This window comes from Glycine soja, chromosome 4 (genome assembly GCF_004193775.1).
Source record: "Glycine soja cultivar W05 chromosome 4, ASM419377v2, whole genome shotgun sequence".
Classification (NCBI taxonomy): Eukaryota; Viridiplantae; Streptophyta; class Magnoliopsida; order Fabales; family Fabaceae; genus Glycine; species Glycine soja.
The window spans coordinates 44,346,502-44,362,174 of NC_041005.1; the positions used below are offsets into that span (position 1 = coordinate 44,346,502).

The window sequence follows — 15,673 nt, forward strand, 5'->3', positions numbered from 1 at the left end:
ACAATAAATTTCTCCCATATCAAACTACCCTTAAAGTACAAATGTTTGTTTTAGATGAAAAAATTATATTGTCATGATCTTTCTTTATATGCACTTATGTTTTATATATTAATATTTTATATTTTTAGTTCCTTAACCAATGACATTAAAAGTATGGGTTGATAAAATAATTTTAAAATATTTTATTACTATGTCAATAAAATTAATAGAGATTGAACTTGATTATTTTATTTCATATTGGAATAAATTTTGGAAAAAAATATTTAATTAGTTTAGTTTAATTTGTTGAATTCATTAAATTACCTAATTAATCAAATAATATAATTACTTTTTTGATGCCTCGAGTAGCATTGCATTCATCATTCATGCAACTTTTGTTTCTATTTTTTTTTTAGATATTATTTGACAAATTCATTTTTAATAATAGTAACAATTATTTTTCTGCTCTTAATCAAATTAAAGCTATGGCAACTAGAGACCGACAACACTCCTTCAATCACACTTTGGGAGAAGGTAACCTGTGCACATTCTTGGATTTAGTTAGATTCTCGCCCTTATAATTGCCAACGCATTAAGTGTTTCTTATGTTCATAGTTAGTCTTGTTGTCTCTGTTCTTTTCTTTCCGAATGATTAAAAAATAAAAAAAGAAACTAGTTTGTTTTATCAAAAACAAATTAAAGTTTGGTATACCAAACATGTGTAAGTGCAATAAAAATTCAATCATGATTGAAGAGTGTTAACAAAACACTCCTCCTTATACGAATTAAAATTGATATATATATATATATATATATATATATATATATATATATATATATAACACAATCGAGAGAGGCGTTAGATACGCTAAATAAGGAGGAAAAAAATACATAATTTTTAATTAGCTTCAACCAATAATAAAAAAAGTTTAAAATTTAAGAGGACAGTACTAGCATTTCTCATTATAATTTATTCACGATTCATATTTTTCACGTATCTTATCCTTCATTGATTTTTGTTTTATCATGTTTACTTCCTCTAACTCCCTTCCTTCACCCTCAAGTGTGTCAATAATTTCCAATAAGAATAAGAATTCTATCTGTATCCATCCGGTCCTCTTTACACATATTTAACTTTTTCGCACTAGACCGCTTAAGATGAAGAAACATTGTACCATTCAATTCTTATTGGATCAACTTATTCAAAGTTCATTGATTTAGATGTCAAACGATCCAACTCAAATCCAATGTTATTATATAAGTCATATTAGACTTAAAAGACAGAAATTTATCCTTTAACACTTAAATACTTTTGGGTTAGGTCTTCGAGTTACGATCTAGCGAAAGATACACTATTCATGTATACGTACTGACTAGTGACTACTGAATCTATTAACTTCGCAGTTGTTTATGTAATCTTACTCTCAATACTCAGTAGGTGTCCTTGCCCGTCACTGTCTGAAAATATTTAACCAGCCACCGCGCAGTGTTTTTCCGCCACGTAATCCAATGAGCACAAATCGAAGTTCCATGTGGAGTGTTTATAACCCTTAAAACCACAAGTGGAATAATAATTCCAAAAGTTGTAGACACCGAGTTGCCGGGGGGCTATGAAAGAGCCAGCCCAAATGTCAAAAGTAAAAAAAATAAATATATATTTAGAGTCACAATCACAAACTCGCGAAGTAGAAACTGATTGTGTTTTCTCGCAAATCTATGGGTGTCACCTTAGCTCCAAAGTCCCTAGCAATAAAACTTTAGGGATGCCAGATTTGATTTAACTAAGAATCCCACAGCTCAGAAGGTAAAATTCCTTCCTACAGTCAGCACTAGGGCTTTTGGGAGGGTGGAAAGAGAGCTATCCGATCCCTGATGTGAAAACATCACACAACAGAAGTTTTTAACAAGCATAAACATAAAGCAAAATATGACACTATAGTGCAGTACCAGAAGAGAAAAACAAATGTCTACTTTTATTTCGATATACTGAAACTTTGGGTTTTAACCGTGTCAAAATGGTGTTGTGTGATTCATGTAATCGACCTCGTCTAATGGGATGAAGCTTTGTTGTTGTATCAAGTTATCAAACCCACCTTTCAAGACATGAAAAACACCCCAAGTAAAAACAAGGGTAGGAAAAAATATTCAATATAATATTCTTAGCGAAGTAAAAAAAAGGTATATTTTCACCCTTCAAGTCTTTATTTCTACAAGATCCCTCAGAAAAAAAGGAAGCTGATCCATTTCTTTATGAATCAGTCCAGAAATTTTCATGTTAGAAAGTACATCATATATAAAGCTTCAGGCAATGGCTGGATACTGATATGTAACCTGCAACTTCTCACGAATGGGTTAGGAATATAACAGAGTTGAGAAGCAATCTAATTTTGGGAAGAGGAAAGACCAACAGGCATGTGTTCACCAGAAGTGGCCTGATCTCTAGTTGACATATTTTGAGTCACAACAGGTACAACACCATTTTCAGCATTTTCCAAAGCATTGTCTGTCTCACCAGCTGGCCCTGCAAAGTTAACACAAACTGGGTGGAGAGGCCCCTGTAATCTCAGAAGGTAACTCTGACTAGAAGTTTGGCCTGTCATATCTCTGCTTGTCACAGCAGTGGCAGAAGACTGTTCAGACTCAGAACGGATATTGGACAGAGCACTGAGATCAAGATTAGGAAATACTGAGCAACGGCACCGAGGACAATTCACATTAAGCCGAAGCCACTCATCAATGCATTCAACATGAAAATTGTGAGCACAGGGCAGGCCACGGACCTGCACCACATTAAGTTAAAAAACTAATTTTCAATTGCTCTTGATGGTATATTGCATCGCAATTTCATTAAGAATATAGAGCATGTGTAATTCGCTAGAGATAGCCAGAACTTAAAGATAAGAATCCTCAAAATTGATTAAAAGCAACGTGACGGATGGAATATATAGTATGTATATTAATATTTTTTTCCTATTGCTCAATAAAGCCACATAGGTACCCAAATGGAACAAAAAGTATACCTGATTTCCTACATGGAATTCTTCTAAGCAGATGAGGCATTCACTGCAATTAGTAGGAACAGCAGTTAACCTGAACGATGGGAGTTCCTGAATTAAAGCTTCAACTGCTTCTCTCTGCTCAGAAAGCAAACCTAGCTATCAGCAGTCAAACTGGTAATAAATATACAAAAAGTATATGTACCAGAAATATGTAGACATAAAAGGATATTCAAATAAGAGATATCATATAAACATATTGTCCAAATAATCCTACCAACACATTTTTCAAAAACAAAAGGTAATGGTATGAATAATTCATCAGACAAACCAAGCAACAGATTTCATTAACTACTGCATGTGATAATAAAGATCATTCAGCTTGGCACAGAATAGCATTAATTGCTGCTTTACATGATTTTCAACATGTGATCAAGACATCAAGGAATATAAGATCATATAACCTGGGCTGGAGTTAGGTAAAGTCCAGGATGATATGCAGCATCTTGGGCCATACTCCTTGTTTCTTGACCTGCAGCTTCAAATGCCCAATCAGGTACTCGGATCATTTCAACTAGAACCTAACAAAAAACAACAGCAATTGTTATCAATAGCAAACAATAGGGGGGGGGGGGGGGGGGGGGGGGGGGGTGGGTGTTTGGCTTATTTTTATTTTCAGTTTGCTGTTTTCGCTAATCCCTTCTCAAAATTTTGACAATAGGAAAAAATATGAAAAAAGGTAACATTGTAGTAATTATAATGATAACATATCAAGTTATCAACTGAAAATAAAAACATGAAAAGAAAAAAAAAAAAAAAAAAACCTCTTAGATTGCTAAGGATAAACATGAACCCTGTATATGTAACATCTTTAAAATGAAGAAACACCATTAGAAAAATGGTATTCCCTCAAACCTCAAGAAAGAACATGGTAGCAGCACCATACAGTCTACATAGCTTGAAGGTAATCCCACAAAATTTGTAGAGGATATTGAGTTTGCATGAGATAATGACATTTGTAATAAAAGTTTATGCACCTCGTTAGTTTACAACTTTGTTACAACATATCAAGTTGCTGTGCCTCAGCAACATAGAGTGCATTATAACAGATCTAAGGACAGCCAAGCATAAATCTGACAGCGAAAGAAAGCAGAATTCACTAGGCAATAGGCATCTAGAATCAATAAACAGCAACAAATTCTATTAAGTATATTATATGGAAAATAAACATAAAACAAATGAATCTAAAATGTTAGTAAGAAGTCTTCGAAGGGAAGGGACAGCTTCTGATATTCATCATTGCCAGAATAATTAAGTTCATAAGAACAAAGTTACTCCATGATTCCAAAATCAACAAAAGAAAAAACTAAATGGGATTAAAGCATCATAGACTCATCATAGCACCAGTTATTTTGAACATTAACAAATATTACAGAACTCAACTGCAGATTCAAGAAATACAAAACAATAAAATCCTTTATTGTCCTTTCCTATTCATATGGACAAAAGAGGAAGGGAAATACTTTTCATGCCATTCAGGATATCACTTAGAAATACCCCTTGTATGATGCTAAACATGGGGAATGATGCCATGAAAAGATGGAGTTTTCATGTGTTATTAACTAACACTCCAACATAAAAACACAGTAACGATAGAACTTACCCCAAATGCGGATACAGGGATACCCTCTTGAGCACCTAACATGCGTGCTTGTCTTCGTTTCAACCACTGCAAATAATTAAACATACCAAAAAGAAAACAGAACAGAAGTAGAGATAAGAAACAATGAAGGAGAATATTTTTCAGCAGACATGTGCAGTTGATAGGTAATTCATAAACAAGAAAAGCACCACATGCAGAAAAGAAAAAGTTTGTGTAGTGGAAAATGAAAACAAGTCATAGAAACATCCAATGGATAACAACAGAGCACCACTAACCTTCCGCATTGCCAAGCAAGCAATACAGAGGAGTCCACAGTAGCTAAAAAGTAACCAGATAAGGAAGCCCCATTTCTGGCCCCCTCCAGGCAACTGTACATAATTTTTGGAATAAGCATCATAAACTTGTTTACAAAGTCAAAAGTACCATTGAGGATTGCAACAAGTAAAACATACGCAGATTTTAGTGTTGCTGAACCACAGGGTACCAATTATTGTCCAAGCCCAAAGAAATGGATAGAGAAGCAATGCAAGAATTGAAAGTACAACTACTCTTCCACAGAAGCGAGCATATCTCTGCGGCCACCCAAAATCTCTAGAAACATTGAAAAATAGTGGAAAATAAAAACAACTGAATCAGTAATGAGATTTGAAAAATAACTAAAGCACCAGAAGAAGCATTTCGTGAAGTTTTATTTAATGAAATCAAAGAAGTCAGTTGTGACATGAATGATCTTGAACTTGAGTGTTGACACTTGGCAGTCAAGTAAATTTAAGAGAAATGGACTTTGGAAACTACATCGTATTTCAGAATTTTACACATGAACAACAAGTATTCACAAAATCTCAGATGAGAGGGCTATATTTTCAAGAAATTCTCCTGTCCTCTTCCACGGTACAGTTATAAGTTTTAACCTAAGCCATTCCATAAGTGCTGTGCTGCCCAATGTAATTCACGCAAATGACTATACTGCCTCTACAACCTTTCACTAGTGTAATAAGTGCTATACAATATCCATATTAAACACAGCCACAACAGTATCATGTAGATTTATCACACCAACAATTTATAAGTTGATGCCACATTATTATGGCGTGTATAAGAATCTTCTTAGTTACAACAAAAAAAATACTGAAACACGATGAGTCTTATATCATCGGTTCATCACATTCTAATTTCACCTGGGCTTCCTATATTAACTCTCCCATCTCAATTCAACTTAGAAGCATTCCAAGAAAACAATAACAACCTTAAAAGTTAGTAAAAGATTGGAAGGTCTTACAAACCCATTCCCGAAGCAAGCCCGTTATCAACAAACATCAAAAGCCGGAAAGTGAAAACAGCAGCGTAGTCAACCTGAACATAGAAATAAATAAATAAATAAATAATAATAATAATAAGCAGAATTTGTGAGTCAAACTTTACATATCTTATCAAGAAAAGAAAAATGGCAACCTAAACAATAAAAAATAAAAATAAATTACCCACCACAGTCCATATGTGCAAAGGGTGAGTACAAGATTGATACCGCTTCCAATTAATTGCCACAATAGCTCTGTAAGTCAAAATGGTCAAAGAAAACACACTCACCAATGAGTAACAGAAATTTTATTTATTTAATTAATTATTTTTCTCGCGGAAATTGAGAATGTAAAAGAATCAATTAATCTAAGGAAAACTAGGAGAATCCAATGGAAGGTGAAATTTCGAATGATACATGCTGGTGGCGAGCATGGACAAGAAAAAGCCATCGAACCTGCGAGCAGCGTGATTTGCAAGTTGCATGTCAAATTGGGATAAAATTAGATGCTTGAAAAAACAATGAAGGAAGAAAGATTGGGATTTGACACAAACCATTTGAAATTGACGCCTCTGATGGCCATAGTGGTGGAGGGGAAACCCTAGAACGAAAGGGTGTCGTATCCAGCGATCGCGGTTATGTGACAGTGGCCAATGCATGAGTGATGCGATTGTGACAGGGCGAAATTGGAGTGGGGTGTTTCATGAAGCGAGTTGGTGTTATTGTAATTGAACATCGAAGAAGAAGCACAGAGAAGGTGTGCAACTGAACTGTGCTCACTGTTTTCTTGGTTGATTGTTCATGAGAGATGGGATTGGATTTCTACGATTTTATTGGGTAATGAAAGGAAAGAGGGAATAAGAGATTCCACGGGAGATGAATCAAAAGAAATTAGAATATACTATTTGAATAATGTAAGAGATAAAAGGAAATAGAAAAATTACGACGCCACCAAGCACGGGAGATTTTGTTAACCGGTTTTCCAGTAAAATATACCTATGATCTAGAAGAAAATAAATTACAACATAAAATAATTAATGTAATAAATAGAGATAAAAATTGAGAGTTTCACTGGTAAAGACACATTCAAATCAGCAGTGATAAGAGTTTATAAATAATTGATAATAATAAATGTCATTAAATTAAACATAATAATTTCATTAAACATAAGTGAAGATATCATTTTTAGTTTAGTTAATAAGTTGATTTGTTAGTTGTTCAAATTTAATAAGTGAATTTTTTATTTCCTAAAATTTATATTTTAATTCTTAAAAAGTGTTTGTGATAACTAAAATGTAAATGTCAGTATTAAAAAATTTACGTATTAATTTCATACATTAAAAAATTTACTTATTAACTATAAAGATTAAAAGGGATAAATTTAAAAATTATATGAACTAAATGGATAATTAGACCATATTTTTTTTCTTCACCCTTCAATTCATTAGGTAAAATAAATTTTGACTAATTTAAAATTCTAATAAACAATAAGATTTGATTAAGAATTATTTTTGCAGAAATTCAACTCGAATATTATCCCAACATTCAACTTTAAATATAAATATTAATATGAAGTATGATAGGATATACTTTACAAAATAAGTATGACAAAGTATTCATTCACTCTATAATTTTTTTTATGTGTAAAAGGTGCAATCTTTATTAACTAGAGATGGCTCACAAGAGCGCTTACATCATATTGCACAAAGGCCAGAACCTGGTGAGAGACTTCCTCTAACCAATAGTTCTCATGAAAATCAAAAGCAAGTCTAGATAATTGATCAACAACAGAATTACATGATCTCTTGGTAAAAACTAAAGGTACATTTCTGCCTCTATGAGACATGCCTTCAACATCACAAAATATCCTATGGGTAGGATCTTTCACTATCCTTCTCCTCGTTCCATTTGGTTACCAGCAATTGACAATAAGATTATAAAACATGCTCTCTATAATTAGATGTTGATTGGTCTTAAAATATTTGAAGGGATTATCTTAAGCAATTACTGGTTCTAAATACTTAACCACTATTTATGTTCTTACCAATTTCACTTGTTAACCAATCCAATCTTCTCATTGGTTTGGGGTTGATGTGATCTCCGATCTCCTTCTTCTATATGTGGTGGGGTATCTGCAAAAAAGGATTTCAACGATCAAGTCAGTTAGGTCTGAGTTGTTTATCTTTTTTGGGATGAGTTGATACATACCTTTCTTCTTTGGTTCTTACCATATGTATTGAGCGAGAGAGAGGTTACCTCTTCCTCTCAACCGTTCCTTGCTAGATGATCTTTTCTCTCATTGTGGAGATCGTGACTAGATGTGTATGAACGTGGGACACCTATCTAGATGGAGGATGTTTGTCCGAATATATATTGAGCTCTTGTCTGACCTATGTTGTTCAGTATATACCGAGATTCCTGACCGTACAGTACACAAGTTTCTCAAGTTTCGAGTTTAATAGGAACGGGAGAGATTAGAACATTTTCTCCTGAGCTCGTGGTTGTATGGTACAACTTTTTTTAATTCATCATAATAAAGCTATGATCTTACATGATAAACACGTAGTGTATCCGCTGCAAGAGTATGGGGTAACTGAGTAGGACTTAATCCATAAAAAAAGGCATATCAGAAGCACCCAATTTAGCTAGAAGATTCGTGCAACCATTGCCTTCACAGAGCGAGTGCTAGAAACTAAGATTCCAATTATAGTTGGAAAAATGTTAATTGCGCTTGTTGATGGCAACATAAGGATGCTTGTTGTTGACTTTTAAAAGGATTCAGGCTATGGCTATGGTGGATCACCTTTTAAGTCGTCTATTATGAATCACTTTTAATAACTGTTACATTCATCACAGATTTTTGGTGTCCCCTTTTTTTCCCCTGCTTCTCCTTACTCATCTTTGTTGTCGTCGAGATCCACAACACGCAATGATTCTAGAGTTGGAAGTAAATCTACGAAATTATGAAATTAAAGGAAGAAATAGGAACCTTGATGATTCTGCGTAGGTAATAGAGTATGTGTTAGCCTTGTTATTGCTAGTGTTAGTCATGGCTTTTATAATCACAGTTGTAACCCAAGTGGCAAAGTTAGTTACTCTCACACTATGTATAAATACCAAGAATGTAACAGAATTGAACAATTGGAAAAACATTTATACCAGAATCAAATGAGTTTTCTCTCAATTCTCTGTTCTATTATGGCATCATTTGCTGAGTCGATCCTAGGGTTCTTTCCTTTCATTGCATTTCTGTAACTTCTCTGCGTTTTCCTTCATTCTCTGAAGCTTTGGCAATGGCGTCACTGTCGCTGAGCCAAATTGCGTCTTTGATTAACAATGATTCCAACGTTGATTTACATAATTCAGCGATTTTCACCAAAGTTTTGAAGCTTTCAATTAAGCTTGATGACAAAAATTCCTTCTGTGGAATCCACAGGTTAGCAGAATCGTTGCAATGCACAAATTGCATCGTGTATTTGTCAATCCCACAATTCCTTCAAAGTACGATTTAGATCTAGATCGTCAACTGGATCACATGTCTGCTACATATGAGAAGTGATTCATTCAAGATCAGTCTATCTTCACGTGGCTTCTGTCTACTCTTTCTGAGTCGGTGCTGTCGAGAGTGTTGAATTGTCACCATGCGCATGAGATTTGGGACAAAATCCATACCCATTACTATGCCACACTTAAGGCTAAGGTGCGGCAACTCAGATCCGAACTGAAAACCACAAAGAAAGGTAATCGTTCAATTGCTAAGTACACACTCTGAATTCATGCTTTAGCTGATTCCTTGATTGCTATAAGAGAGACAATATCTGATCAAGAATTGCTTGATGTTGTGATCGATGGATTACCTGAGGAGTACAATACCTTTGTGATGATGATGCATGCTAGGCCTGATAAGTTTTTATAAGTTATAGTAGCATGTGGTCGATGGTTGTTATAGTAGCATGTTTCTATAAGTTTTTATGTAGTGATCAGAGCCACTCTTGACTGCAATCTTCCAAGTTGTTTGTTAATATTCAATGGTTTCCATTAACCTCTCTAGAGAAAGGAAAGTTTGCAAGAACTATGCACAGAGATGAGGATTCCGGTGAAGTTGGGGAGAAAAGGAAGAAATTGATTTAAAAAAAAAAAAAAAAAAGCATCGCCGCCTTCGCCGCGCCAAAGATTGCCTACAACAACATACGAAAAAAAGGGACTGCACAGGGAGGTGAGAAGGGATCTAGTGTGTAAAATGCATGTATATATAAGCCTAAAATGAATCTAATGGTTATTATTAAACGTGATCCATGATAGATTGGGTGTTGCTAGGTGTACCAATATTATTGCTTGTGCATCCAGCAATTTTTAATAATTCTAGAAATACCCCTCTATATTCTTCTTCATTTATTAAGTTTTGTTTACTGTTTCTGCCACTTACATTTCATGTGCTTGGCTTTCTTCTTTGGTTTCTCCTTTGGTGTTGGTTTTTACCGTTGAGAGAGGCGTCGCTTCGGTCGAGGTGAAAGTGTTACGGGTCAGTAGCGATTGTTACGGTGGTTGGTTCGGTTGCGACGTCATCAGATGTACACCAATTGTAGTTTTGGTTTTCGTTCCATATGGATTAAGTGATTCGTAAGTTTTAATTTAATTTACGGATTACATGATCCATATATTTTATACGGATTATGTAATCCGTAAGCTAAATTAAAACTTACGGATCACTTAATCCGTATGGTTTATACAAATCACATGATCTGTATAAACCATACAAATTAAGTGATCCGTATGGTCTATTCGGATTTTTAAATTTTTAAAACTTGTTCAAATTTTTAATTTGTTTAAATTATAAATATGTTAGTATTTAATTTTTTAAATAAAAATTATTTATTTATATGTGTATTTGAAATAATTTGTATGCTCTTATTTATATAGGGTTATTGGTTTTTTTATATATATGGTTATGAATTCTAGTGTTTATAAAATGGTATGCAATAAAAAAATTATATAGAGTTTTGTGTGATAATATATGTATGGTGCGATTAGGTGTTGTTTGTTTGTGATATGAAAAAATTTGAATCTGTTGTTAAGATGGACGAAGATTAATGGATGTATGACAGTATAATGTCTGAAGAAGTTGATATGAATGATGAAAATGAACACGAAACTGATGTGAATGAAGAACAACATGTTGATTGTTCGGATGCGTTCAATATTTCTCAGGTAATAATGTAATTTATTGTTATTAAATTGATAAAATGAATGTCCATTTAAAGACTAAAATTGTGTGACTTGCGTTGTAGGTGTTTGTTACCCGAGATGATGTTTATGAGAGAAAAGACTTCATTTGTGTTAATTGGTTGTAAAAGGAGTAATCACTATAGGTGTAGGAAGAAAGACTTTGTTAGAAGAGATAGTGACTATAGTCTAATGGATCTAGTGTGTAAAATGCATGTATCAGTATAAGCCTTAAATAAATCTAATGGTTATTATTAAACGTGATCCATAATAGATTACCTAAAAAGTGATCCACAGTAGTCACAACCAAGGATTTAAGTTGACTACAACGAAATCAAACTCACAAATGACTTTTCCAAAGCCCAAATTCCAACACATTTTTTTAGCAATTATTTAGTGTCCCCAAATATTTAGGGAAGGTTTGCCTTATTAGTTTCAAAGGTTGTTTTAGGTCATTCCTTTCTAAAACAATTGTTATTTATTTATCAATTATTTTCTCAATTCTTCATGTGAATTTGAAGCTATTAACAACTGAAATTTGAAATTTCGAATGCAATAGGCTTGAGACCTAATCCATGGACGAAGGCAGTAATTAATATGTTTAGGCCGAAGATTATGAGCTGGAATGATCAACTGAGTTGAGCTCTTAGTTAAAGTAACTAGCAAAAAGTGCACCAGGTTACTAGGGTGTGCTAGTTAAGATGTGGGATCTTAGAGATCAGTCGAAGGTAGAGAGAATTTTGGTGATATTCTCTTATTTTGATTAGCATTTTGGACAAACGGTTGATAAGTAAAGAATGAGAAGATCATGCCCCCTATAAATTAATAAGCAACTAAGTTTGTTATCATCTATCATTATACAAACAAGGCCCTGAGTGGCCACGTTTCGCGATCTCATTCACCCATTTCCCGCTCAAAAATGTCACATCATGCTACAGTGAAGGTAAAAAATGTTGCATTTTCCATTTGTCCTCTTTTTTTACGTTTTTTTTATTTTACAAACACACATTCTCTCTCCACCGTTTCCATTCTCATTCTCTTTCTTTTTTTTCCTACCCGTTCTTTATTCTCTCTCCACCTTTCCCATTCTCATTCTCTCTCTCATTTTCTTTCTTTTTTTTCCTATCCGTTCTTCATTCTCTCTTATTCCACTGTAATCCAAGATAATGCTTTGGTGCTGTTGTTCTCCAAATGTTGGACGGGAATGAAGGAATCCATCATTCTCCTATTGCTTTGGTCGGAAAATCGAAAGGTTGTTGCTTGGTTTGCCCGTTGGTTTCTCCCACTGAGGAAAACCCAAAGGCTCAAGGTTTTTTCCTGGGTTTGACAGTTCTTTGGTTGGTTGGACCGAAAAATGATTTATGGGTTCTTTTGTCTCCTATCCTTCTGTGTTTTATTTTTTCATTTGGTTGTTTTGGCTGAAAAATCCAAAGGTTGATGCTTGGTTCTTTTCTCTCCCATGAGGAAAACCCAAAGGCCAAAGCTTTTTTGCTTGGTTTGGCAGTTGTTTACTATGGTTGGCCGAAAAATTGTTTTTTATGGGTTCTTTTCAAAACTATTCTTTTGCGTTTTCGTTTTCCGTTTGCTTGGTTTGGCCAAAAAACCCAAAAGGTCTTGCTTGGTTGTTTTCTCTTTTGAGAGGAAAACCCAAAGGCCGAAGCTTTTTGGCTTGGTTTGGCAGTTCTTTGCTTGGGTTGGCCGAAAAATGATTTTTGGGTTCTTTTCAAGACTATCCTTCTGCGTTTTGGTTTTTCATATGCTTAGTTCTTTCTCCATTGATTTCTGGGTTCTTTTCCAAACTATTCTTCTGCGTTTTTTTTTTCCATTTGCTTGGTTTGGCCGAAAAACCCAAAGGCTCTTGCTTGGTTGTTTTCTCTTCTGAGAGGAAAACCCAAAGGCCAAAGCTTTTTGGCTTGGTTTGGCAGTTCTTTGCTTGGGTTGGCCGAAAAATGATTTATGGGTTCTTTTCTCTCCTATCCTTCTGCGTTTTCTTTTTTCATTTGGTTGTTTTGGCCGAAAAACCTAAAGGTTGTTGCTTGGTTTGCCCGTTGTTTTCTCTCACGTGATTTCTTGGTTTGACAATTATTTGACAGTCCAAAAATTTGTATTTTTTTGTGTTCCTCGGGCTTATTTGACTGTGGCTGACTATTATTCTTCTTCTGCAACACAAAAGCTTCAATTTTTTTGCATCTTCTGTCTTTCTTTTGTGTTATGATGACTTTTCGCAGGACAAAAGGTTAAATGTTTTTGTGTTCCTGAGCCTTCCCCAACATAAAGTTGTCACCGAGAGCAACAAAGAAGACAACAAATAGTGTCCGGCATTTAGAGGATAGGTTTGTGATGTATTTCATTTCTCCTTTTGATTTATGGGTTCTATTGGTACAAAAGATTGAATTTTTTTGTGTTCCTTAGTCTTTTTGTGTTCCTCGGGCTTATTTGACCATGGCTGACTATTGTTCTTCCTTTGCAACACAAAAGCTTTAATTTTTTTGCATCTTCTGCCTTTGTTTTGTGTTATGATGATTTTTCACAGGATAAAAGGTTAAATTTTTTTGTGTTCCTGAGTCTTCCCCGACATAAAGTTGTCACTGCAAGCAACAAAGAAGACAACAAATAGTGTTCGGCATTTGGAGGACAAGTTTGTGATGTATTTCATTTCTCCTTTTGATTTTTGGGTTTTGTTGGTACAAAAGATTGAATTTTTTTTGTGTTCCTCAGTCTTTTTTGTGTTCCTCAAGCTTATTTGACCGTGGCTGACTATTGTTCTTCCTTTGCAACACAAAAGCTTCAATTTTTTTGCGTCTTCTGTCTTTGTTTTGGGTTATGATGACTTTTCGCAGGATAAAGGATTAATTTTTTTGTGTTCCTGTGACTTCTCCAACGTAAAGTTCTCACCGAGAGCAACAAAAAAGACAACAAATAGTGTCCGACATTTGGAGGACAAGTTTGTGATGTATTTCATTTCTCCTTTTGATTTCTGGGTTCTGTCGGTACAAAAGATTGAATTTTTTTGTATTCCTCAGTCTTATTTAATAGTGGTTGAGTATTCTACTTCCTTTGCAAGACAAAAGCCATAGATCATAGTATGTTGGATAGATTACAGGTTCATTTTTTCTCCTCGTCTTCTTCTGTGTTTTCTTTTTACCTCTTATTGCATTTGTATGCATTTTTTAGTGGTTATGAAAATAGTGATAAATTTACATCTAAAGATGAACTGCGATCATGTATCTCTGTTGCTTGGATTTGTCACTACGATTTTTTATTTTTGGGTTTTGTATTTTTTTTTTATTTGTTTGTTCTCGCAGTACTAAAGATGAAATTTTTTGTTGTTCCTCCTGCTTGGTCATATTCAAATTTTTTGCCTAGATTTATTATATTATACTTCAATTGTTATTATTAATTTATTCATCATCTTTAACTTTTCTATATATTGACAACACTTTTGCTATTTTCTTTTTCTTTGTGTTGGATTGCAGTTGAATTTCTCGGAAACGGACGCCATTCATTGGTATCAAATGAACATAGTTGGATTGTCGTTGTTCTGCCTTAATGGCACAATGTGGAAAAATATGGATCTTTGTGTTGCATTCGCTACCTATTTTTATCTTTTTTGTGTTCCATGTTCGGGTTCCTTTCTTTACCGTGTTCATCTATGTATTACTTGCAAAAAATAACGTTTATTACTATGATTAACTTTGAGGTTCACGAGTGATCTTCAATCTTCTCCAATTCTGTTCTTATCATGGTAACGTATCAACGCGTACAAAATCTCTGTTGTAGATATTATTGACATTTGTGCTTATACAGGTTAAAAATAAAAACAATTTACTTTTAATGCTCCTGCGTTTTGTTTCCTTCAATTTCGCACTATTTTATGTCTTCCACGTTTTTGCTGCTTTAATGTCAATCAACATTTATTATTTCTGTCAATGTCAATCAGCATTTATTATTTCCAATGAATTAATATTTCCAAAAAAAAAAAAGCGCCGTTGTAGTTACTTTTAAACATTCAATCTCATTTTGAATTCAAATGTGTGACTGTTAGAGTGAAAGCCTTACATCTAATAACAATAATAAAAACAATTTTTTTTAATTAATAATAATAATTTATAATAATATATTATTATAATAATAAAAATGATTAGACTAATATTGTCAATTCATGATTGGAGACAAAAACAAAGCCTTCTAGACCGTGGTTCAACATTTATAATTAATGATAATAATTTATAATAACAATCATATATAATAATTTATTATTATAATAATAAAAATGGGTTATATTATTTTAGATACAATTGTAGATTAATACAATTTTATAACCATTCGATATTAATACGGTTATATTATCTCACTTACGAGTACTTGATATGTTTCCAGATTTATTGAAATTAATTTGAATGAAAAGTTATACTAAAATAAAGTTAATTTAAATATATTGCAGTGTTTGATGTACGTAGATTTTAGTGGTTATGAAAATAGTGATAAATTTACATCTAAAGATGAAATGCAATC

At 33.7% G+C, this 15,673-nt stretch overlaps 1 protein-coding gene across 1 annotated transcript; it reads right to left on the minus strand.

The window, feature by feature from the left end:
• Positions 1–2,099: 2,099 nt before the first annotated feature.
• On the minus strand, positions 2,100–6,838 carry LOC114409820 (E3 ubiquitin-protein ligase SIS3-like). The gene is made up of 10 exons (XM_028373444.1): positions 6,490–6,838; positions 6,353–6,391; positions 6,124–6,190; positions 5,918–5,991; positions 5,091–5,229; positions 4,914–5,006; positions 4,639–4,704; positions 3,440–3,556; positions 3,000–3,113; positions 2,100–2,759 (listed from the first exon to the last, which is right to left on the minus strand). Exons 1-10 carry the CDS (start codon positions 6,516–6,518, stop codon positions 2,361–2,363), a joined length of 1,137 nt encoding a protein of 378 aa, XP_028229245.1. The 5' UTR covers positions 6,519–6,838; the 3' UTR covers positions 2,100–2,360.
• Between the last annotated feature and the right edge of the window lie 8,835 nt (positions 6,839–15,673).